This window comes from Tenrec ecaudatus, chromosome 17 (genome assembly GCF_050624435.1).
Source record: "Tenrec ecaudatus isolate mTenEca1 chromosome 17, mTenEca1.hap1, whole genome shotgun sequence".
NCBI lineage: Eukaryota > Metazoa > Chordata > Mammalia > Afrosoricida > Tenrecidae > Tenrec > Tenrec ecaudatus.
Genome location: NC_134546.1, coordinates 65519132 through 65546200, shown reverse-complemented (window position 1 = coordinate 65546200; position 27069 = coordinate 65519132). Strand labels below are relative to the sequence as shown.

Genomic DNA, 27069 nt, shown 5'->3' with positions numbered 1-27069 from the left:
GGCCCAAGTGTCCGCCACTGGAGATCCCCTCATAGAGGGGTTTAGGAGAGGAGATGGGTCAGTCAGGGTGCGAGGTAGTACCGATGAAGAACACAGCTTTCCCCCAGATCCTGGATGCTTCCTCCCCCCAACTACCATGATCCGAATTCTACCTTGCAGGGCTGGATAGGGCAGAGGTTGTACACTGGTGCAGATGGGAGCTGGAGGCACAGGGAATCCAGGGTGGATGATACCTTCAGGACCAGGGGTGTGAGGGGCGATGGTGAGAGAGTGGAGGGTGAGTGGGTTGGAAAGGGGGAACTGATTACAAGGATCCATGTGTGACCTCCTCCCTGGGAGATGGACGGCAGAGAAGGGAGGGGAAGGGAGACTCCGGATAGGGCAAGATATGACAAAATAACAATCTATAAATTATCAAGGGCTCATGAGGGAGTGGGGATCGGGGAGGGAGGGGAAAGAAAAAAGAGGACCTTATGCAAAGGGCTTAAGTGGAAGGCAAATACTTTGAAAATGATTAGGGCAAAGAATGTACAGATGTGCTTTATATAAATTGATGTATGTATATGTATGGATTGTGATAAGAGTTGTATGAGCCCCTAATAAAATATAAAAAAGGAAAAAAAAGAAAATGATTAGGGCAAAGAATGTACAGATGTTCTTTATATAATTGATGTATGTATATGTATGGATTGTGATAAGAGTTATATGAGCCCCTAATAAAATGTTTAAAAAAACAAAAAAAAAGATCCATTCTGATCTGTGTGTGTGTGATTCCTAATGAAGTCAGAGATGAGTCCCAGGGGTCAGTAAACTGCAGCTCAAGAACCATATGCAGCTCTTTCAGTAAGTGGCTCTGAAGTAAAACTGAAAAAAATTTAAAGGATGTCCAGATAATGGTGGTCTCATTTGTTTGTAAAAAACTTATTTATGAATTGTATGAGCCCCAATAAATTGTTAAAATAAAATTTTAAAAAAGGAAAAAAAAAACTTTTTTATGACTCTCAAATAATTTTTTAATTATAAGGGACAAGATTGGCTCTTCAATCTCAAAGTTTGCTGAACCCTGGTCTACAACATAGGTTCCCAACCTACCACCCCCTTTCCTTAAAACAAACAAACAAACAATACCTCTGTACCTGTTGGCATTTAAAAATGTTTATACTAAGAGGAAGTGGGAGAAAGGAAGGTAGGGGTGGGAGTGGAGGGGAACCAACCCAGGGACAAGGGAACAAAAAGTGAACTAAAATCAAGGGAGAGAAGGATGTCTAGTGGGGCTTAATTAAGGGTAATGTAACAGGGAGGAATTACTACACTTGAACGACGGATGAACATGATGGTGAGACAAGAGGAAAGTAAAAGGAAATAGAGGAAATAATCTGGAGGCAAAAGACATTTATAGAGGTCTAAATACAGGCATGTACATATGTAAATATATATAACAAGAGGAGAATAGATCTATGTACTTATATCTATATGTTAAGAATTAAGGTTGTAGATGGACATTGGGTCTCAATTCAAGTACTCCCTCAACACAAGAACACTTTGTTCCAATAACCTGGCATTCCATGATGCTCACCTTGCTGGCACGATCACTGAAGACAAAATGGGTGCATAAGCAAATGTGGTAAAGAAAGCTGATGGTGCCCGGCTATCAAATGAGATAGCATCTGGGGTCTTAAAGGCTTAAAGATAAATTAGTGGCCATCTAGCTGAGAAGCAACAAAGCCCACATGGTAGAAGCACACCAGCCTGTGTGATGATGAGATGTCGATGGGATCAGGTATCAGGCATCTAAGACTCAGAACAAAATCATACCCAGTGAGAATGGGGTGGGGTGGGGCGGCTAGAGAGCATGGAATGGAGACCCAGTGCCCATCTGTAGACAATTGGACATCCCCCCTCATAAGGGTCAGAAGGAAGAGATGAGCCAGTCAGCGTGCAGAATAGCACCAATAAACACACAACTTTCCTCTATTTCTTTAATGCTTACTTCCCCCCACTAACATGACCTCAAGTCTACCTTACAAATCTAACATGCACACTGCTACAGATAAGAGCCTGCAACACAGGGAATCCAGGATAGATAAACCCCTCAGGCCCAACAATGCGAATAGTGAGACCAAGAGGATTAGGGGAAGGTGGGAGGAGAATCGAACTCAAGGATGAACATATCACCGCCTCCCGGGGGGACAAACAACAGAAAAGTGGGTGAAGGGTAACAGAGGACGATGTAAAATATGAAAATAATAATCTATAACTTATCAAGGGTTCATGAGGGACAGCGGGTGGGGGAGGGAGGGAGTAAAATAAAGAGATGACATCAAGGGTTCAAGTAGAAAGAAAATGCTTTGAAAAGGATGGCAGCATATGTGCTTGACACAATGGATGAATGTATGGATTGTGATAGGAGATGTAAGAGCCAATAAAAGTATTTAACAAAAATTTAATATTCTACCTTCGGCTGTAAAGGTCATTAAGCAAATCTGTATGATTACTAGACTAGTAGGCAGATGTTAAATGCTAGTGAATTAGTTCTGGCTTATAGCAGCCCCTGTACAATAAAATTAAATACTGCCTGTGTCTGTGTCATCATCACAATAATTACTATATTTGAACACACTGTTGCAAAAAAATAATAAAATAAAATGTTTATACTCTAGTCCATCCAGTACCCCCAGGGGGCAGTGTTGCCCGCTTTAGGAAACACTTGTGTGGAAGCTGGGACTCTAGCAGCCAAGGCCTGGTCAGCAGGAGGCAGCGTCAGAGCATCCTCACCAGTGCTCCTTGGGTGCCTCAGCCCTGGCTGGGACCTGTCCCCACAGAGCAGCAGTCATTTCTCTCCATCCAGCCCCAAAGCAAGACTCCAGAAGGCGGGTCAAAGAAATTACATGCTCCCACTGGCTGGTGGTAAGGGACGGTGAGCAGGCTGTCCTAAAAAGAAAGGCACACCGTGTGGCAAGGAGCAGAAGCAGGCAGGTGCTGTTACCCGTGGGCTGCCTGCAATCCTTGCTTCTTGGGTAAGCAGAGATTTGAGCATCACCAGACATGGAGGCTGGTGGGAGACAGGCTCCCAAGAGCATGCCGGCTCCATACTTTAGAAGCTGTATCTCATAGTGCAGGGAAGGTTCCTGACATCACATCCTCCCAGGCACTCAGCAGGAAGTTAGGAGCTGGCCAGGATGCTGGGCACCTACACACCATCACCAGGACCCTCCCTGGGCTGTGAGGATCAGTGGACTCTGGAGAGAATGGACCCACCTTACTACCCGAGCCCCAGACCACGAAGAAGGAAGGCCCTGTCCTAAGATGCAGGAAGTTCTTCACACCTTTGAGCTGGCCAGTCCGAGAGGCCATATTTCCAATCTGTCCCCTACATCTGAGGGTGGTTTCCTCTTTCCCTGCTGTCAGCCGAATAGGAAGAAGTCTTGTCCCCTGGACACCAGCTCTTACTTCCTAAGAGGGATATATAAGCACCAGTGATGCAATGACAGGGAAAGCACATGGAATGTGCCTGCTCAGGGCCCCCCCTTGCTGGGCTTATTTCGTTTTTTTTGATGGGAGGGGGATAGTGCATTTTGAATTCATTCTACCAGGTCACTGTCAAGTTTTCTATTTAGAGGTTCTGAAAAGATTGCATATAATAGTGTGCCTGATTTGTGGCAGACGGGGGACTGGTTTTGCCAACACAACAATGCAAAAACAAAAACAGCCTGGCTCTCTTGCCCCATGCAACTTACTCACCTGACCTTTCTGAGAATGAAGAAAGGCATGAAAGGACAGGGATTTGATGACATAAAAGAGGTAAGGGAAAAACTAGGGAGATGCTGTCAGCCATCCAAACAGATGAGTTTGAAAAATGTTTCCAAGAATGGAATCGCAGATTAAACAAATGTATTAAATGTAGTGGAGAGTACTTTGAAGGTGATAAGGTTGTTTGGGTGGGGGGGATTTCATGTTTTGGGTATCCCCTCGTATATTAAAACAAAAAATTAATAAAGCTACTAGGCTTAATAAATAAATCATAAAGTTGCAGGGGCTAAGCACAACAGAAACCGAAAGCAGTTTTTTTTCTATACACCAACAATGAGTAACCTGAGGAAAACCTCTCATAAGAGCATATAATACAGTATGTAGAAAGACTATCAAGGAGGCAAGATCCTTACAATTGCAAAACACTGCCGAAATTTAACTCTCAAATAAATGGAAAGTCATTTTGTGTTCACAGAGTGAAAACCTAGTAATATATATTTAACTTTACTATGAATCACTTTTCCACTCAATAATTCATACTTTTTTCATGTCATTGATTGTGATCCCTAAGTAATAATACATATCCCCTTTCCTCTATGTTTCTCACTTCCATGCCTCCTGCATTCCTAACCCTTCTCTTGCCTTCTGAACTTTGTCTTTGGACAAATGTCCTTTCCATCTCCAACATTGATTATCAGGAGGGTAAACCTCCTACTGCAGTGATTCACCACACAGACCGATCACTTGATGGAAAACGGAGCCACAGGGGCGAGTTCAGTTCCAGGCCCGAGGAGTAACTAAGGACCACAGTCTTGGGATTTGAAGATGTAAGATGTCAGTTCTACCACAAAGTGATCTGTAAAGACCCAAATCTTATATAAAATCCCAGCAGTCCATTTTGTTGACATGGAAAACCAATCTTCATATTCTTATTAAAATTGCAAGGGGCTCCAGATAGCCTAAACCATCTTCAAAACAAAGAAAAAGGTAGTACTCACACTGCTTTCATCTCAAAGTATGTTACAAAGCCACAATGTTCAAAACAGTACAGTACTGGTATAAATAAAGAAGATAGACAGGCCAATGGAACAGTTTTTGAGAATCGTGACACAAACCCACACATCTATCTATGGTCAAGTAACTTTGACAAAGGTGCTGATCCACACAATAGGGCAAGAGGAGTCTGCAACAAATGGGTGTCTTGGGTAACTGACATTCCATCTGCAAAAGAATGGACCTGAACCCTACTCAAATATGCAAACAATGGAATATTTTTTAGCCATGAAGAGAAATGAATTTTCGATACATGCTACAGGTGTAAAAGAACCAAATACTGTACGACCCCATGTACATGGAAGATCCAGAAGAGGCAAAGGCATAGAGACCAAAGAAGACTGGTGGCTGGCAGCAGTGGGAAGAGGAAAATCAAGGAGGAAGAATCTGTAACTCTTGCATGGCTTCTTGTGGGTTGTGCATAATCCTAAAGAAGTCCCACGGGAGGTTTAAGCAAGGAAGAGGAATGGAAAGGAGAAACACAGGGGGAAAGTGGGATGAGTGTTATTACTTAGGGTTTGCAAGCAATGGCATGAAACAAAATGTGCATGAATTATTGGATGAAAACAGATTCATAATATGGGTCAAATCTAAGGGTTTACTTGCATAAACCCTACCTGCATCCTCCCCACCTACCAGGTCTACTAGGAGAGGGTTTCTAGGGAGTAAAATTACAATCTAAAGAGGGAAAAAAAAAAACGTGCTTCTGTTTTTACCCTGAATGTACAACCATAGCAGCAGCAACAGCCGATGCTTTTCAAGCACTCAGCCCTGTGCCAGACCCAGCTCCTGGGTAATTTTCACACTGAACTCATTGAATGCACATCGAACCCTCTGATGTTGTTGTTCTTAATACCTGTACTGTGCCATCTCCCTCATGCAACCCCATGCATGTCAAGAGTAGAACTCCATGGGTTTTCAATGTCCAATTTGATAGAGCAACCAGGCCTTTCTTCCAGGTGCTTCTGGGAAGATTCAAAACTTCTAAGCTTTCAGTTAGCAGCTAAGCATGCTTACATCATCAAGATTCCATCCCCATTATACAGGTAAGAAAACAGAGATAAGGAAGTGTGTGTCATCAAGGTTAGAAGTAAATGGTTCATGGAGGAAAGTAATTTCCCCGGATCAAGGAGGACCCTAGGGTGAAAGAGGTGGTGGAAAATCCTTGCTTTGAGGCTAAAGATCTCTGTGTAAGAGCACCCAGTATACTCCTGCTATGCACACCTGCCTGCCTGCCTGACCCTCTTAAAAGAGAAGATTCTACCAAGATAATTAGGAGGTCAAGACTGAATGACCCGAAATAATAAATAAATGAATGAATGAAAGACTGAATGACTCGACCCTTTTCCTGCTGGCCTGGTTCCAGGGACCACAGACAGCATGTCACCTCTGCATAGGCTGGGTAGCAGCACAGGGTCTGCTGCCACGGGGCATGTGTTGGGGTAGAGCACCGGGGTACTGTTCTCACCTCCTCTTACCATGTCTGCCTGCTCTTAGACACTTGCTTGCCTGAGGCACAAAAGGGCCAATTCATCTTTTCTTTGGTCCTCTGGTCTCCAGTGGCCACTCTCTTTAAGCCTTTCCAACCTCCCTCTCTGGGTCTCCTCACCGAGAGGCTGGGGGCAGGGGCTCTGGCAAGGAAAAGAAGGACAGCCACATGCAGTGTGCTTTTACACCTGTCTCTGTAATTGGTTCAAACAGCCTGTGTTACAGACAAGGAACCGGCCATTCAAAGAGCGTAGGGAGCCAAAGCAGCACTGACCATCACCTGACGTGATCTCTTGCTGTCAGTCTATCTCCTGCAGCAAATGCCCAGAGTCAATATTCGCCTGCACGGAGGTCAGAAGAGAGTTCAGACACGATGGGGTCCTCCAGACTCAAAGGGGACTGAGGGGAAACCAGCCAACAATGACAACAAATTAACTTTTTTTAACTGAAAGCTTGAGGTTCTGAATCCACCCTGAGATGGGGATCCGCTTGTGAAAAGCCACAGCCTTGTAAACGCTATGGAATGGCTCTTCTATGTTCACACAGGGTCCATGAGTCAGACTCGAATTGACAGCAACCAGCAGCAGCAGCTGGAGAAGAGCCAGAAAGCCCCGTGGATAGGGTGGGAGGAAGCTAGAAAGGGAGGCAACAGTAAAGAGACAGTAAAGGTTGGTGTGGAGCTGATAGAGGCAGGTACCAGTTCTAGCCAGCAGGGGCTGAGGAGGGCCATTTTGGAAAGGGCAGAGGTCCCTTTTGATTATTTAAGGTACTCTGTCCCTGTCACCCAGGACCCCTGGTGGGGCATGTGGGCTAGGCACTGGGCGGCTACCCACAAGGTCAGCAGTTTGAACCCACCAGCATGCTTGGGAGAAAGATGAGGCTGCTTTTGCTCCCGTAAGATTTATAGCCTCAGAAACCCAAAAGTGGACAGTTCTGTCACTGTCAGCAGACTGAACTCCATGGCAGAGAGGATGAGTCCCTGTCCTTCAACTTCTGCTCTTTCTTCGCCAAGGCCTGGCATCCCAAAGCAGATGGGCAGAACCTCTGCAGCTGATCTGATCTAACCCTCACCTTTTCGAGACGAGGACACATGGCCAGAGGTAACGTCACTTCCCAGAGACCCGGCTGCTCTCCAAGACATCACATGGCCTGCAGCTCAACCCTCCAGTTGTGGGGAGTGCTCGTATAGCTGTCAGAGTCCCTCTCATGTTCCAGGTCAGAGGGCAGGAACCGTCATGCTGACTCCCCAGGCTCTTACCATTACCGAGCCTGACCATTTTGGGTAAACGCTCATGCACTCCACCCCACCCCAAGAGGTCTGTGTGCCGAGGTAGAGTCTTTGTATGACTCCTCTACACATCTATATAGCCCCCCACATCAAATGATTGGCATGGCTATAAAAACAGAGTGTGTTAACACTAATGGAGGGGACTGGTCCGTTTCTGTCACCACCACCACCCTACCCACCCACCCCACCTATATGGATGAGCCATCTTTGAAGCAGCAGCAGAGAGAGAAAGCGCAAGATCATTTGGTAGAGCATGTTCAAGATCTTGGTCTGAAGTGGCAGAGGCCACTGAGACCAGCTACATCCGAGGCTGCCATGGAGACTCAACAGCAGCACTAAGACGAGGCAGACCCCTTATCCTCATCTGGCCTGAGATTCTAGTGTTGTGGGGCAGAGTTGACAACTGGGCTTAGGCTCAGAGACTAAGAAGTGAAGAGAGACTTGCCTACCATGTGACTGAGAGGCTGAGCACCAGAGAGACACTCGGCTGTTGCCTAAGGAAATCACTGGCTGTGTCCTTAGTGTTTGTGAATTCTGACCTGTGATAACCTATTGACTTCCTTACTAAACCCCCTTAATGAGTATTGTCTGAGTTCTCTGTGGCCATCGCAACGAATTATCGAACTTAGTGATAGATACAGGTTGGTGTCAGAATAGGTATAGGACGATGGAGCATGGAGGCTTGCCTGACCGCTGCCAGAGGAGGTTGGCTGTGTCCACCTCCACTGTTGTTTACCACAGTCTGTAGCACCTTGCTGCCTCTGATCAACTTCCTGTTTGTCTGATACTCTGATGGGGAACAGTGCCAAATTTAACCCCAATCTCACCCTCATACAGAATCCTGTCAGGGGAACCAGATGGACAAGGGAGACACTGAACCTGTTTTCTATCTTGTACAGGGAACCCAAATGTCACTGTGCCCAAGGCTAGGGGGCACTCAAGTGTCTGCTCAGAGAGCCGACAGCTCCCACCCCTGTCCACCTCCAGCTTCCAGTTCCTCTGGGTGCTCCCTTACTGGTTCTCACAGACTTCTCTTCACTTCCTCTCCAGCCCAATGGTCCCGGCCAGGTGCCCACTCAGGAGCACAGAACGCCTTGGCTGGCCACTCAGCTCTCTCCGCCTTCTCACTGCTCCCCAGCCACCTCCTGTGGCTGCTGGGCATCATCCTCCCCATACACTGTCTAGCCCTTGATGATGTGAGGTGCTCTCTACTACAATGGAATAAGAAACCCTATAGAACAGTTGTTCCTTTTGAGGGAGGGTCCTGTATGTCAGGCCAAAGCAGACCAGAGCCAACATGTGCGAGATCAGGGCAGTGCCTGCCCAGGCTGCGCCTCCCTGCCCCATGAACCACCAGTGCTCACAGTCTCTCAGATACCCGGCCCAAGCCCTGGCACCTCGCTCTGGGTATGTGGAGCCCTCCTGAGGCAGCTCTAACTCATCCTTAGGTCTCCTCTAGAAATGCTTGTGTGCCCCACCATTCACAATGGAGGGGTCCAGATTTTATGAAAGCAAGAATACACAGATATGCCAGGTAAGGTTCTAGCACTTAAGGTGTGTCAACATTTAACCCCCAGCAACCCTGAGGTATGTATCTGCTATACAAAATCAAGGTACAGAGGTGACTGAATCTGTCACCACAGGTAAAACGCAGTCGTGGTGTCCCAGCAGGTGGGACCCAACAGGCCTCTGTCAGCACATGGAACATCCCTAGACCTCCTCTCCAGCTTAGCTTACCTTCTTCCTCAGCCAGATCAGACAGCCATGCCTGGGCTTTCCTCCCATCCTGGAGACAGCAGTGGGGTGCTTTGGGTACCAGGTCTCGCCAACTTACCCAGAGCCTCCTCTTTCCACTCCCCACCTCCAGGGGCTCACCTGAGCATGTAGGGCTGCAGCAGCAGTGGCAGCTGGGTAGGTGAATGCAGCATGTGAGATAGCTGGGGTCAGCTCTGTAGTGTACAGAGGGTAGGGCGCCCAGGCCTCTGGAGACGCAGGGATCAGAGCAGCCCCCATCAGGTCATCTACAATGGGGGACAATGAGCCAAACCATCAGAACATAGCTGGTCTCTTCCTCTACCATCCATCCCTTTTCAGACCAAAGAGGAGATTCAGCACTGTGCTTCAGCCACTGTCCTCCCAGCCAGGTCAGACTCCAGATGTCCTGAGGCCAGGAGGGAAAATTGCATTAACCCAGCCTCACCTCATGAATCTCCCCATCTACTTCTGAGATGCTCTCAGAGGGCCCCAAACCACCCCAACTAGAGAAATCACAGAGGACTTCAGGGAGGTCAGGCACCCTGACAGACAACTCAGGTCTTCAGTCCTTCCTAGGGAAGAGAGGAAGTCAGCAGGCATCAGAGATGGGTAGCCAGGAACCCATTGGGAACAGGCAGAACCTGAGTGTCTGCTGTCTATAAGCAACTCCACAAGGGCTCCCGCAGGCCAAGCACCAGGGCGGCGCTGAGAGCTACTCACAGGGGTCCCGTGCAATGAAGTGTGCTCCCAGGGAGGGGTGAGCACTGGAGGGGTTGGGTGTCGCCATGAGCTTGCTCTTGGCCATCTTGGTGTTGGCCCTGGCAAACTCTAGCCTCAGGGTCTGCGGATTCTCTGGGTCAAAGCGAATACCCTATACAGGGAGGAAAGAAAAGGAAAGACTTGACTCTGCAGGATCCAGCCTAGCAACTGCAGTGGCTATAGGAGACCCAGAGGGACTGAGGGAGGAGAAACACTGCCCGGGCCCTGGGGGAGAAATGCCCTTGCGTATGCACAGACCTTGCAAGTCCAGGACTCTGCTGGGAGGGTGAGCAAGGAAGTATACGGCCCTTCCTTGATCATGGAGGTTGAGGATGGGAGTGAGGGGGTGCCTAGAGAGGAGCAGGGTCACAGCTACCCAAGAAAATGTGGGTCAGAGAAAGCTCCAATTGCCCCTACTTACGTTCAATGCATTCTTGGCCGCTTCTGCGCCTGCCCGGTTATCAAAGATCACAAAACCAACAGGCTAGTGGGAAAAGAGAGAGAACACCCTGCATCTCTCCCAGCACCCTACCCCTTCCCAGAGGAGACCTGCCATTTAACTACAAAGCACATTTGTCCCATTGACAAAAGATAATCAAAAGGAGGTCTAAGCACACTGCAGCCTAGAGCCTTCTCTCCCTGGCAGCGCCCCGTGGGGAGCACTCCTGGGCCATCAAGGCATTACTTTCTGCATCAAACACCACCTTCCTTTAGCAGACAGGGAACATCCCAGTGTATCCCAGGGAAGGGGACCTCAATGCATCAAGGAGATGGGAAGGTCCCAGGTTCAATTAAAGGACAGCAGGTTGAAAATATCTCCAACCTCATGTCAACTAGACCCTGTTTGGCCTCAGAAAACTCTGGGCACTGGCCCTTCCTTTTGGGGGCCAGGTTGTTTGGTAAAGAGGAGACATCGCCAATAGTTGTCCTTCCATCAGCCCAGAACAGAGATGGCCCCAGTGGCCAGACGCCTCAGTGCCCTAAGCAGGCAGTCTGGGCTGGGCATTACATTACCTGTCTTGATGTGAGCTTGATCAGGGACCCTTCGTACCCCTGTGGAGAGAGGGGGCCGTGAACAGGAAAGGTCAGAGCCTGTGGGGATATCCGGGTCCCTCCCCAGCAGCCTCATGTTTCCCCAGAACACACCTGCATCCTTCTCATCCCCTACTTGCCTCCCCCACCCCCACCGCCACCCCACCATGCTGTGCATCCCAGGGCCCTGCACACAGGCAGCCAGCACGAGACCGTGCTCACCAGTGCATGGGTAAACACCCATGTGCTACACTGCTTGTAATCCTGGATCACAGACCATAACTTTCTCCTTTGTCAACTGAAAAGGTTATAACTGAATCTCAAAGATCCCTTATATGATAAAGGCTATTAGATTCTCTGTTGTCCCCACTTTACAGAGAGAGTTTCAGAAGGGCACTGTCTATGAAGGAGTACCACCAGCACAGAGACCCAGGTCTGTGACCAGATTCTGACATGCTTTCCTTCTTGCTGCCCCAGCCAAGCAGAGGCTGCCCGCCTATTAACCTCTGCCCCAGGCTCACCTTGAATGGCCGGAAGAGTAGGTAGAGTTCTCTGGGTTTAATGTCCACCGGGAGGCCACTGACAAATAACGTTCGGACCTGGGAACAGAATGGACGTCATCAGACCAGGGACTTGAGTCCTTCTCCTTCTGGAGCCTAGAGAAGAATTCTGTCTACTTCCTGGGCCTCCTTTGGGTATGGAAGCAAATTCAGGATGAGTCAAAAAGTATTGCCACAGTGGGTGGGAAGGGGCATGTCTAGTTCACATATGCACGAGTGGATGGCTGCAGAAACGTGGTCCCAGTAAAACACTTATCTTAGTCTGCCGAGTGTGCCTTCATAATAAGAAAAAAAACAACAAAACTTCCTAGCAAACAGTGGCTCCAAGAGGATCTGTGGGCCAGTTAGAGGCAAGGCATTCAGTCCAGAAAGTTGTGGAGCCTGTTCTTTTAGAATCAAAAAGGGTTATCTTGATAAATTTTCTCAAAGGACACAAGACAATCCACCACAGGTGATTATTAGGAAGTTTTAAGAAAATCAAGAACTTTGCAGGTGAAAAAAAGCGGGCAGGAGAGTTACACTGAGAAATTTTTCCATCATGACGATGTACCTATTTATTTTTCAAAAGTAGTTTTGCTGTTCTCTCAAAATTCCATGAGGGAACCTTATGCCATTTACCCCAGATTTCTGGTCTTGCCTTTTCAGACTACCGTATATACTCGTGTATGAGCCAAGTTTTCAGTACATTTCTTATGCAGTTTTTTGGTAAAATTAAATGCCTCGGCTGATATTCGGGTAGTCTTATACTTGAGTACATATGATACTTTGTTTCTAAACTCAAAGAACATTTTTAAAGAACATGATTCAGGTCTCATGAGGATGCCAAAACTGCCATTTTAATGAGCTAAACATTGAAGAGTACAGAATTCTTTGAGGAAAGGCTAGAAGGATGGAGACCCTGTTTTCAACTGTACAGACTTTTCAGAGGGAAGACAGTAATGGAAACCATTCGTTCACTGACCAAAAGAACTCCAGCCTCTACAACGGATACCAGAAGGGGTGTACAGCTACCACTACCAACCACCATGGTGGGTTCACAATAGGAATATCCTGGAGATGGGAGGAGGAAAATGTGGGACAAAATCATAAACGAGACCAGACCTCCTAGTGAAACAGAGATAGGTGGAACCCGCACAACTACGCCCTTAGTCACCCTTCCTGATCTGGAAAAGACCTCATCCCCAGCTCAATTTCCAGTCAACCAGTAGACGGGTCTCTAATGGGAACAGCCATGCTTGTGTGGTAAGCACATCTTTAGCCTAACCATGTAAGACCGAGAGGGCACTATGGACCCGAGGACAGAGCTCAAAGGGCTAAACACAGGGAGAAGTGGGATAGTACATTGAGGGGATTGCAGTTAGTGAAATAAAACAAAATGTGTATGAAATGTTGACATAACGGATAATTGAGTGTGTAGACCTAGACAGAGAGTATGTCAAGAAACAATAGAATAGGGAGGTATATTGGGGGGGTGTGTGTGGCTGGAATCAAATATTTTTGTTATTTTTAGTGTCTGACTTACCCCAGTTTCATGAGCAAAAGGCCCTGGTGGTTTCTCAGTTAAGTGCTGGGCTGCCAACTGAAAGGTTGGTAGTTCAAGCCTGCCCAGTAGCTCTGGAGAGAGACCTGAGGATCTGTTCCTTGATTCTCTCAACCCACTGCTGACTCAACCTAAAAGGGCAGTTCTACTCACACGGGGTCACTGTGAGTCAAGAGTGATCAGCACTTCCCAAAGTCCTCCTTTCTGTAGGCTCACAGTACCCTAGAGGAGGCATTCTCAAGTGCCTGATGCCTGTGTGGGTGTGGACAGTGTGCCTGAGAAGAGCATGTCCTGGTTCAGTAAGGGCACAGCCCAAAGAAGGTTTCCTGAAGAATGATCATTTCCACTTCACCTAAAGCCATCAGCCAAGCAAGAGTAGGTCTCAATGCACACTGGCCCTACCATGCTACATCAACAGAACCAAGACTTCAAACCCACTGCCACTGGGTCAATTGTGACTCATAGCAACCATACAGGGTAGAGTAGACCTGGTTTTTGAGGGTTCTGAGACTGTAAATCTTTGTAGGAGCAGACAGCCTCATTTTTCTCCCTGGGAGCAGCTGGTAGGCTTGAACTGCTTACCTTATGGTTAGCAGTCCAAAGTGTAAACCACTATAAAGCTAACCCTTTGGGACTTCCGGGAAGATGGTGACTGAATAACACATACCAGAAGGACTCTGCAGATATCAGCCCAAGAGAGTTGCTTAGAGGGAATTTCAACACCGCTGGATCGCAGGAGGAGCATCATAAAAATAAGTAGGCACAGACCCACAAGGTTTTGAGGGGCTGGGGGCTTTTGACTTACCACAGTGGAGGCCAGCTAGGGCTTGATCTTAGCCCCACCATTATCTTCGCTGAATCCAGGACCATTTGGAGCCGGGGGTGGGGGTGGCTTAATAACAACACAGCCGCAGCTTGCCTCTGGGCCGGGACTAAACCCTTGCAGGTCCATGGGCAGGGACCGTGGCTCAGCTACACTGTTACTTTTGTCTCCCTCTCTTCTCTATCCCCCCCGCCCCAGACTTGGCTGGCTTACATTTTTTTCTCTTCTTTGTCTCTTTCCTGTTCTCTCACACTCCACTGTCTACACCTCCAGACCACTCCCCTTAGCCTAGGGCATTTATACCTGCCCCACACCCAGTTAGGTGAGGTCCACCCTGTGCAGCTAACCCAAGGGTGGGGAAAGCCCTGCCAACCTCCACCAGGGGATACTCCACCCACTTCTTACCTGAGAATTCCTGCCTGTGTGCCTGGGGAAGCTCTTATTTTTCCTCTGTTGCCCCACGAGACTGAGGGAACTTCCTCCTGCCTACCTTAGTGCCACATACAGCCTAAGGCACCTCAGCCAACACTCTAATGTTCCAAGCTTCTGCAAGAACCGCTACCCAACCTCGACAACACCAAAGCAGGCGACCCACCAGCCTTCTGGGGCACTCCCCTTAAATGGAAGCCACAGTAGGATAAAGTGGTAGGTTATTTCCATAGTGAAATCAGCTGTAGGCAGTTCAAATAAGCATTCCTACAAGTATAGCAGATAGAGCCAGTGCTCTCTGGCTCCCTGGAAAATGGCACCTGACTCCTCTGAAACAATGCAACACAAACAGCCATCAGCCCCAATGACCTCAACCAAAAAAAACCAGGAGAAACAAAATGCAATGGCAGAAGATTTCCTGAACATAACAACATGCATAGAAGAAGCAGACATTGAGCTGGAACAAAAAGAAATTTTCAGAGCGGCTTGGAGTCATACAGGATTTGAAGGAAACAATACAGAAAGAGGATGAAGTGATAGAAGAGATAAAGGCCATATACCAAAGGGAAATACAAGAGCTTAGGCAGGAGATAACAAAAACCAGTAGCAGATACATGGACCTCGAGAATCGACTGGTGGAAGCAGAGAAACCGCACCAGTGACTTGGAGGACAGCCAGGCAGATTTTAACAAGTGCGAACAAAAATCTACTAAGATCATCAGAGAAGCTGAAGAAAACCTAAGAGCTATGTCTGGTGCTATGTAGAGGAACAACATTAGAATTATTGGCTTGCCAGAGGAAGATACAACAAAGAAGTCATCTGCAACAATAGAGAGAGAATTATTGGAGAAAAACGTCCCCAGCATAATGAATGAAAACCAGGCAACCATTCAGGAGGCTGAAAGAACACCAGCTAGACTGAATCCCAAGATGTCACCAAGGCACATAATAGTTAAACTATCCAACTTTGAGGACAAGGAGAAAATCATGAGAGCAGCTAGGGAAAAACAATCACATATAAAGGCTCCCAAATAAGAATATGCTCAGACCTATCAGCAGAAGCTGTGAAGAAGAGGAGAGAGTGGAGGAACATACTTTAAAAATTTAAGGAAAGCAATGTAAACCCAAGAATACTCTACCCAGCCAAGTTATCGATCAAGATAGATGGAGAAGTAAGAGTCGTCCCAGACAAGGAAAAACTCAAAGAATACGTTAGAAGAAACCCAGCCCTACAAAAGATCCTTCCCGACCCAGTATGGGCAGAAGAACGACACTCATCAAGCACACATAAAAGACCACCACATAGAACAACCTGGCCGATAAACACAAGTAGGATTAACTGAAGGGCAGAGGGATAAATGGCTTGGTGAGCCTCACCTTGGTTGTTCTGTGTCTCAGTTTAAAGGGGTACACTACCTGTGGGATGCCTAGCCTGTGGACTGTGTCGCTGTAAGTTGAGGTCCCTTTAAGCCCACACGATTGGAATGTTCATCTCTGGAGCTGGGGATTGACAGTTGATGACAGTTGGGGACCTGCCTTGCTGTTTGCTGCCTGGCTATATATAGCCCAGCTCTCTCTACAGAAGGGGACTGGCAACTGGCAGCTCTCAAAACTTGAAGGACTGCTAGTGTCTCACTGCTTTATAATTTAACTGTTAATTTCTTGTATTATCTATCTGTATATTATTTAACAGTTTATTTCTTGAATTATATATCTATCCTTATAAATATATTTTTATATAATTACTAGCAATCTGGTTTGTCTCTCTAGAGAACCCTGTCCAATACACCAAGAATACTATACCCAGCCAAGTTATCGATCAAGATAGATGGAGAAATAAGAGTCTTCCCAGACAAGGAAAAACTCAAAGAATACGTTATAAGAAACCCAGCCCTACAAAAGATCCTTCCAGACCCAGTATGGGGAGAAGAACAACACTCATCAAGCACAAACAAGAGACCACCACATAGAGCAACCTCACCCAGAGGGCAACAAAGAGAAAACAGACCCCAAGATAGCACTGGCTTAAAGATGAAAAGAAGTCAAGAATAACATGCACACACACACACAACACACTAATGAAAAAGGAAGGTAGGAAAACACCCAACACAAAAGTTATAAGATGATACCATAGAGTCTCCAGATGGAGATAATAACCCTGAATATCAATGGCCTGAACTCGGGCATTAAAAGACAGGCTAGCAGACTGGCTTAGAAAACACAACCCATCAATCTGCTGCCTAACGGAGACACAGCTCAAGGTTACAAACAAAAATAGGCTGAGAATCAAAGGCTGGAGAAAGGCATGCCAAGCAAACAGCAATTCAAAAATAGGAGGGGTTGAAATCATAATCTCGGATAAAATTGACTTCAAAGTAAACACCATAAAAAGAGATAAGGAGGACACTATATAATGCTCAAGGGAAAGGTAGACAAAGAACCACAAGCATTGTAAACATATATTCCCTGAATGAGAGACCCACTGAATACGTCAACCAAACACTCCAAAAGATTTAAAAAGAAATCACAGCCTCAATTATAGTGGGTTTCTTTAATATGCCGCGCTCTGAGAAAGATAGGTCACAGGGAAAGAAACTCAACAAGGACGCAAGAGATCTAAACACCACAATTAGACAATTTGACCTGATATTTACAGAGCTTTTCATGCCAATACAAAAAATTCACATTTTTTCAAGCCCACATGGCACATATTTGAAGATAGAAAACATCGTGGGATATAAGGCTAATCTACATAAATTTTAGCACATTGGTACCATACACACCTCTCCCTCTGACCACTGTGCCATAACACTGGAAGTCAACAAAAGGAAGACAAAGAAAACAAGAGCAAACAATGGGAGGATGAATAACTCCACTGCAAAAAGAGTGCGTACTCACACAGATCAGAGATGAAATGAGGAAATTTCTAGAAATCAATGAGAATGAGAACATGACATACCAAAACTTATGGGACACAGCAAAGGCAGTTACCAGAGGAAGATTCATAGCAATACATGCACACCCGAGAAAAGAGAAAACTCATGATTGTTATGCTGGCACAAAATTTACAACAACTAGAGCAGAGTCAGCAGGACAATACTACTAAGAGAAAAAGGAAAGAAATAATAAAAATCAGGGTTGAGATTCAGGACAGGTAAAATAAGAAAACTATGGAAAAAATAATGCTGCTAAAAGTTGGTTCTCAAGGGGGTGAAGGGAGACGCCGGACAGGGCAAGATATGACAAAATAATAATTTATAAATTATCAAGGGCTCATGAGGGAGAGGGGAGGGGGGAGGGAGGGGGGGAAAAGAGGACTTGATGCAAAGGGCTTAAGTGGAGAGCAAATGCCTTGAAAATGATGAGGGCAAAGAATGTACAGATGTGCTTTATACAATAGATGTATGTATGGGTATGATAAGAGTTGTGAGTCCCTAATAAAATGTTTTAAAAATAAATAAAATAAAAGTTGGTTCTCTGAAAGGATAAACAGAATTGATAGACCGCTGGCAAACATAACCAAAGAATGGAGAGAACAAATTTCAACAGCAAGAATAAGGGATGAAAGAGGGGACATTACAACAGACCCTAATGAAATCAAAATGATAAGTACACAGTACTATGAAGGATTGTACTCCAATGAATGCAATAACTTGGAAGACATGGACAATTTTTTAAATCATTTTATTAGAGGCTCATGCAACTCTTATCACAATTCATATATACATCAATTGTGTAAAGCACATTTGTACATTCACTGCACTCATGATTCTCAAAATATTTGCTCTCCACATAAGCCCCTGGCATCAGCTCCTCATTTTTCCCCTCCCTCCTTGCTCCCCCTCCCTCATGAACCTTTGATAATTTATAAATTATTATTTTGTCATATCCTGTGACGTGGACAAATCCTTGGAGAAACACTCCCTCCCTAAACTGACCCAAGGGATGTCAAGAATCTCAACAGCCCCATAGCAATAGAAGAAATACACAAGGCTATCAACGGATTACCAACAAAAAATCCCCTGGACCAGAAGGCTTCACTGGGGAATTCTAACAAGCATTTAGGGAAGAATAACACCAATCCTACACAAACTCTTTCAGAACATAGAAAAAGACAGCAAACTGTCAAATTCCTTCTATGAAGCTAGTATAACGCTGATACCAAAACCGGGCAAGGATCCCACAAGAATCGAGAACTACAGACCAATATCCCTAATGAACAATGATGCAAAAATCCGTAACAACATACTGGACAATAGAATACAAAAGTATTCAAAACAAATAATTCACCATGACCAAATGGGATTGATACCAGGGATGCAGGGATGGTTCAACATACGAAAGACCATTAATATCTTTCGCCACATTGACATGAAAAACGATAAGAACTACATGATAATATCAATAGATGCAGAAAAAGCATTCTACAACATTCAACACCAATTCCTGTTTAAGACACTTGAGAAGATAGGAATGGAAGGAAAGTTCCTCAAGACAATACAAGCTACATATGAAAAACCAACAGCCAATGTGGTAAGTCAATGGAGAAAAGACTAACACAATCCCACTGAAAAAGGGGACCAGACAAGAATGCCCCTTGTCCCCACTCTTACTTAGTATCATGCTGGAGGTTTTAGCTAACAGCATACGGCAAACAAAAGACATCAAAGTTATTTGTCTGGGGAAGAAAGAGGTGAAACTATCGTTATTTGCAGATGATATGATTTTACATATGGAAAATCCCAAAAGCTCCACTGGAAGCAATAGAGGAGGTTGGCAGAGTGGCAGGATACAAGATCAACAAACAGAAGACCACCAGACTGTTATACACATCGGATAAGACCACAGAAGAGAAGATCAAAAAGGTGGTACCCTTCACAATAGCCAAACACAAATTAAAATATCTAGGGATATACCTGACTAAAAGAACAAAGATCTATACGGGGAAAACTACAGAACACTATTACAAGAAACCAAGAGCGACCTCAACAAATGGAAGGATATCCCATGCTCGTGGATTGGAAGACTCAATAGAGTCAAGATGTCAGTTCTGCCCATGGCACTATATAAGTTTAAAGTAATCCCGATACAATTACCCTCAACTTTCTTCAAAGAAATGGAAAACCTGATTACCAACTTCATATGGAGAGGAAAGAAGCCCAGAATTAGCAGAGAACTCCTCGATAAGAAGGACAGAGTGGAAGGCTTGCTGTACCTGACGTTAGCACATACTAAACAGCCACATTATTGGTACAATGACAGATACTCAGACCAATGGAAAAGAACTGAAAGCCCAGAAATAAAACCATCAGCATACAGACAACTGATCTTTGATAAGGGCCCCAAGAATATCAAATGGGAAGCAGATGCCCTCTTTAACAAGCGGTGCTGGAAAAAGTGGATATTTACCTGCAGAAAATGAAGCAAGACCCTTATCTCACTCCATGCACAAGAATAAACTCAAGGTGGATCACAGACCTTGAAGTTAAACCCCAAACTATTAAGGCCATCAATGAGGGAATTGGGACCAAATTGAGAACTTTGGCACAGGAAATAAATAGGTTATCAAAAATAGGGAAGGACACAAACACAGAGGAGGCACAAATTGACAAATGGGATATACTAAAGATAAAACACCTGTCAACATCGAAAGAATTCACCAAGAGAGTAATATGAGAGTACACGGACGGGGAAAACATCTTTAGGAATGACACATCAGACAAAGGCCTTATTACTAAAATCTACAATACTCTGCTAGTTTCCAAAAAGAAAAAAAAATTAATTGCCCACTGAGGTGGTAGGTAAAAGACCTGAACAGAAGTGGCACAGGGGCAAATATCCGAATGGCTAACAAACATATGAGAAAATGTTCTCGATCTTTAGCCATAAGAGAAATGCAAATTAAAACAACAATAAGGTACCACCTAACATCCTCAAAGACAGCCCAATTCAAAAAATCAGAAAGCAACAAGTGTTGGAGGGGCTGTGGGGAGACAGGAACTCTCATCCACTGCTGGTGGACTTGTAAGTATGTACGGCCACTATGGAAATTGATCTAGGGATATCTAAAACAGATGGAAATCAAGTTACCATATGACCCAGCAATCCCCCTACTGGGCACATACCCAGAAGAGGCAAGAAACGAACCAAGGCCAGACATCTGTGCTCCAATTTTCATTGCGGCACAGTTCACAAATGCAAGGCAGTTCACAATTGCAGGGAGTTAGAAGCAACCCAAATTTCCATCAATTGACATTTGGATTAAAAAACTGTGGTATATACATACAATGGAGTACTACACATCACTAAAAAGCAGTGATAAATGTATGAAGCACATCGCTGCATAGAAAGAACTAGAGGATACCATGCTAAGCGAAGTAAGTCAAGTACAAAAGGACAAGTACAACATGAGTCTGCTGAGGTAAGCTTCGGGGGGGTGGGGGGAATGCAAAAGGGGCATAGAGAAAAAGCCACTGTATACAAAAATTCCTGGGATGAGGACCAGGTAATATGGCAGGGACCAGAACAAATACAGGGATACACATGGTAGACGACTGAAAAAGAGGTGGGGAAAGAAAAATAATAATAAAGAAATGGGTAGCAGGGGCACAGGGCACTAACCTACCCAAAGGGAGGGTACTGTTAATATCTCCACAGGGAAAGAGGGGCCAGACTTCAACCCAGTGCTCCAAGATGTGAATGCAACATGTTGGCATGGAGTAGGGAACCAGTGGAGAGGTCTGGGGAGCAGGCCCCAATCCTAACTACTTAAGTGGACACCTGCCCTTCCACCAGAAGAATTTATTTCAAAATTTATTTTTGTTCTTACTGGAATAGACACCTACTCTGGATATGGATTTGCCTTCCCTGCACGTGATGCTTCTGCCAAAACTACTATTCGTGGACTTACAGAATGCCTCATCCACCGGCATGGCATCCCACATAGCATTGCTTCAGATCAAGGAACTCACTTTACAGCAAATACAGTGCGGCAATGGGTCCATTCCCATGGAATACACTGGTCGTATCATGTTCCTCATCATCCTGAAGCTGCCGGCTTGATAGAACGATGGAATGGACTCCTAAAGACACAATTACGGCGCCAACTAAGTGGCAACAACTTGTGGGGCTGGGGCAGTGTTCTCCAGGAAGCTGTATACGCTCTAAACCAGCGGCCAATATATGGTGCTGTGTCTCCAATAGCCAGAATTCATGGGTCCAGGAACCAAGGGGTGGAAGCTGGAGTGGCACCACTCACTATTACTCCTAGTGATCCCCTTGAAGCATTTTTGCTTCCTGTCCCAGCAATCCTGTGTTCCTCAGGCTTGGAGGTCCTGGTCCCGAAGAAAGGAACTCTCCCACCTGGAAACACAGCACGGATTCCACTGAACTGGCAGCTGAGAATGCCCCCTGGGCACTTTGGACTTCTCATGCCTTTGGATCAACAGGTCAGGAAGAGTCTCACCGTACTAAGTGGTGTGATTGATCCTGATTACCAAGGAGAAATTGGACTGGTACTACATAATGGAAGTAAAGAAGAATATGTCTGGAATCCAGGAGATCCCATAGGCCGACTCTTAGTGTTACCATGCCCTGTTATTAAAGTAAATGGTAAGTTGCAGCAACCCAATCCTAACAGGACTTATAATGACCCAGACCCCTCAGGAATGAAGGTCTGGGTCACCCCGCCAGGCCAAAAACCACAGCCAGCTGAGGTGCTTGCTGAGGGCAAAGGTAATACAGAATGGGTAGCAGTAGAAGGCAATTCTACCTATCAATTACGACCACGTGATCAATTGCAAAAGCGAGGCTTGTAATTGTCGATGTATTTTCTTTGTATGTGATTATTGCATATATTTCCTTTGTTCAAGTATGTTATATCAGATATAATTTGACTCAGTGTGTTTTCATCTATATGTATGATAGATGATTGATGATAAGTATAAGTGTGATTTCATTAATATATGGAAATTATATAAGTATGTATTGGTAAAGAATTGTGTACAGATGCCAGGCTGGCAAGGGGTGAATTGCTATAGTTTATTGTGCCAGCCTGGCCGATAAACACAAGTAGGATTAACTGAAGGGCAGAGGGATAAATGGCTTGCTTGTTCTGTGCCTCAGTTTAAAGGGGTACACTACCTGTGGGATGCCTAGCCTGTGGACTGTATCGCTGTAAGTTGAGGTCCCTTTAAGCCCACACGATTGGAATGTTCATCTCTGGAGCTGGGGACTGACAGTTGATGACAGTGGGGGCCTGCCCTACAGTTTGCTGCCTGGGTATATATAGCCCAGCTCTCTCTACAGAAGGGAACTAGTAACTGGCAGCTCTCAAAACTTGAAGGACTGCTAGTGTCTCACTGCTTTATAACTTAACTGTTAATTTCTTGTATTATCTATCTGTATATTATTTAATGGTTTATTTCTTGAATTATATATCTATCTTTATAAATATATTTATATATAATTACTAGCAATTAGTTTGTCTCTCGAGAGAACCCTGTCCAATACAGACGGCATTGAATCTGCCGCTCCGGGAGAGGGGCATATCTGATCGGGGCACACGGATGCTGATGAAGGGGGAAGAAGAGAGAGTGGAGCACATCCTGGCCCACCAGGCCTTGAGGATGATGACCCCAATTAGAGCAGCCAGTCCACAGAGAGGACCACATGGCCGGCCCCACTATGAGACACAAGGCTCTTTACTGATCCATAGCTCTACAGAGGACAACACCAGAGACAGTGTGGGAACTGCACCCGATCTGAACCCGCCACACTGAGGCAAAACACTAAGGGGGTGCAACAGAACAGCAAGGGAATGGAGCAGCTAGGTCCCCAAGGAATGCTGAAGGTGGACTTTGGGGTCAGGGCGTGGTGCCCCAACAGACTGGACTGGAAAACACTCCTAAAGGGCTACAAACAATCCTTGAACTAACTACAAGCTTTTCTTTCTTGTGAATTCAATTTTATAGAAATCCCATATAATAGCATTTACAAGGCTATAAATCTTTGAGAGCAGTTAGCCTCAACTTCTTCCCTCAGAGAAGCTGGTGGGTTTGAACTGACAGCATTTCAGCACTTAACTGACAGTGCCATCAAGGCTCCTCAAAAACACTAGCCATACAGCTACAGTAAACAAAACAGTTTGGTACTGGGATCCCTGGGGACACATTGATCAGTAGAGAACTCAGAGTGAGAAATAAACACACATATCTATAGTCAACTGATTTGACAAAGGTGCTAAGTCTTTCAATGAAGAATAAAGTATCTTCAATAAATTATGCTGAAAGTTCCATTTCCACATTTAGAGAAATTATATAGGATCCTTGCTTTGTATCACAATTAAGAAATTCAAAATAAATTAAGGATCTAAGTGTGAAAACATAACCCAAAAATTCTTATTTGAATAAGCAGAGGCAACATTTTCAGGCATACCTTGAATACCTTCAGAAACCATAAAACCAACAAGAATCTATTAACCAAAATACACATTTTTTAAAAATCAAACCAAAGGTTTGTATTCATACAAGCAGTCATCTAAAGCGAGGAGTCAACTAAGTCCATACAGAAGAAGCACAAAGATTTGATCCAAAGATGGCAATAACAAAATTCAAATAAGACAAAGGGAAAAATATCAGCTACAATGGTGAACCCCCAAACCTATCTGCAGACCGTCTAGTCAGACTGAACCACTGGAAGATCCCCTCTAGCCACAGGCAAGTCTCAACCAGCTTTACTATCAGGCAGAGACCATTTTAATCTTGAACATGCTGGATTGAACTTTATACATGGCCAATTGAACTCCCTATAGACCCAGCCTGAAATAGTTCTGGGTACAAGTATCTTTTACTGGTTCCATGACAGAAATTTCTTCTCTGGATTTTTGAATGTTGATCAGGGTCTTTCCTTTCTTACTTATCATTTGTTTTATACTTACCACCTTATTTCAATTTTTGTATTGTTCTGTTGGGCTTCCCAGTTTGTGAAGCACGGGCAGAGTGGATACATAGTGATAATAATGAATACAAGGCTTTCAGGGGGTGTAGGGGTAGGTGACAGAAAAGGAAAGGGGATTTGGGGAATAAACAAGGAAGAAGGGTGTGGGGAAGGAGCACTAGAACTGACTGTGATTGCACAACTCATTTTGAAAAATGATTTACCCATGGGGGAGGAGATGTTCTACAATTGATTGTACAATTATGCTTGATATGATTGAATGATTGAACTATTGAATTATATCTTATATAAATTATGTGCCAATAAAACTGTTGAAAAAAATCAAACCAAACTATCAAATCGAACTGCCAGTGAGTTGTTCCAACTTACAGAAACCCTATGGGACAGAGTGGAACTACCCTGTAGGGTCTGACACTAAATCTTTGGCAGAAGCGGACTGTGTCATCTCTCTCCCTCAGAGAGCTAGTGGGCCCCTGAGGCTGGCTCTTTGGGTTAGTGAGCCAACACTTAACTACCCACTATACCACTTCCATTGCCCCTAACTTAACAGTAGAACGCTAAATAACTCAATAATATAACAGGCAAAGGTCTGAATAGACATTCCATCAAAGAAGACATTCAAACGGTCACTAAACACATGTTCAGTGCCACTAGTTATCAGAGATGACAGACAAACAAACAAAACAGTGAGATTCCATTACACTCCCAGTAGGATTTCTTGGTGTTTTTGTTTTGTTTTGTTTTTAAGAAAAGAACAAATGAAAATAAAAAAGAAAGAAAAGAGCAAATGTTGTCAAAGATGTAGAGAAATTGGAAGCCTTAACCACTCCATGGTGAGAATGCAAAACTGCACAACTGCTATGGAGAAGTACGGCAAATCCTCAAAACTACAAACCAAACTACCCCAGGACCCAGAGATTCCACTCAAAGTACACACCCAGAGGCACAAGCAGCAGAGACTCAGAGACTTATACACCAGATGTTCATTGTAGCACTATTCAGAATAGCCAAAAAGTGGAAACAACTTAAATGCCCATCAACTGATGACTGGGTCAGCTGTTGGTCAAAATTTGGCACATACCTACCATGGGCTACTCTACTCAATCAGGAGAAATGAAGTCTTCACGGATACATACAAGGTGTTACCCAAAATACCACATTTATGCTAGCCAGAAAGGAGTTTTATATTCCTTTAAGAACTACCTATTTAAAAAAAAAAAAAGAACTACCTGTTTGACATCACATTGACATCAGCAACTCAAAAGAGTACACAGGAACCATTCCTTCTCCCCCACCCACTAGGTGAGCATCAGCAACTTTCTCAGAGTTAGTGCACCCAGTGGCATTGCCTGGGAAACTTCTCCCTGGTCACAGTGAATTTTTTTGTAAAAGCAGTTTCACTCAAACCTCATTTTTTTTTTGTAATGGTCAATTTAAGAGAATAGCATGTGGCTATGAAATTTTGTTTCCTGCTCAGGAAAAATGCCGCACATTGTTGCGATGTTGAACACACCTTACAAGTGTACCACTGGTTTTCTCCTTTCAAAAAAAGGGAAATGTGGATGTGAAATGTGGATTGATGACAAACCTCATTATGAACATCTGTCAACTTCCCCAACAGATGAAAATGTCGACTTGGAGTTCATTCCACCAAGTCAGACTCTTAATCAAGTTTTCGATTTAGAGGTTCTGAAAAGACAGAGTAACAATGTGCAACAAAAATGGTCTGTTTTGTGGCAGATTGGGGACTGGTTTTGCCAATACGACAATGCACCTGCTCACACAGCCATCTGAGTGTGCCAGTTTTTGGGCACACAAAAAAAAAACAGTACAGCTCTCTTTTTCCCCAAGCACCTTAACTCACCTGACCTCACTCCATGCGACTTCTTTTAATTTCCACAAATGCAGTGGAACATGAAAGAACAGCAATTTAACAGTGTAGAAGAGGTAAAGAAAAAAGCAAGGAAGGTGCTGTCAGCCTTCCAAACAGATAAGTTTTAAAAATGTTTCCATGAGTGGAATTGCAGGTTTGACAAATGTATTAAGTATAATGTTTTATTTTTAAAAATTAAATACATAGCTTTGAAAAATAATTCCAGTTTTGGGGGGGGGCTACCCCTCATTTCACAATATTGATGTAGCTTGGAAATATTATGCTGAGTGAAATAAGTCAATCACACAAAGAATAAATACATGAACTCACTTACATAAAGACAAGAAAAGGCAAGCATACAGAGACCACAGTTTATCAGTAGTTACCAGGGGCACTGGCCATTATTATAATTGTGGTTAAAAGGCTGAATTGATGGAAGTTGTGGCTGGGGGGAGAGGGGGCAGGAAGTAACTGTTGAGCTGCTTCTGCACAACTGAAAACCTAATGAACTTGGTTTCTTGGCTTTGGAGGTTTAGGGTCACAGTTTATGACTATTAACTGGCCTAATTAGTGCTCTGTCTACCTTCTGACTGCATAACGCCTAAGGTATTAACAACTTACAAGTGGCCATCCCAGGCACACTGCTCTCCACTCACTTGAACAGCTGAAGAAAGAGGAGAACCAGGAGTAGGGAATAGGAGATTTACTAGTAGTCTCCTTTGCCATGAGACCCAAAGAACTGGTAGTTCCCAGCTGCCATTT

General features: G+C 44.7%; 1 protein-coding gene across 1 annotated transcript in view; it reads right to left on the bottom strand.

Annotated features, from left to right (window-relative positions):
* The window catches only part of RBPMS2 (RNA binding protein, mRNA processing factor 2), a 49958-nt gene that overhangs the window by 2026 nt on the left and 20863 nt on the right, over positions 1-27069 (bottom strand). The window contains exons 2-6 of the mRNA XM_075535283.1: positions 11647-11724; positions 11108-11146; positions 10515-10577; positions 10055-10205; positions 9455-9600 (exon numbers count right to left, since the gene is read on the bottom strand). Of these exons, the coding sequence (XP_075391398.1) occupies positions 9455-9600; positions 10055-10205; positions 10515-10577; positions 11108-11146; positions 11647-11724 (477 nt within the window). The remainder of the gene's footprint in view (positions 1-9454; positions 9601-10054; positions 10206-10514; positions 10578-11107; positions 11147-11646; positions 11725-27069) is intronic.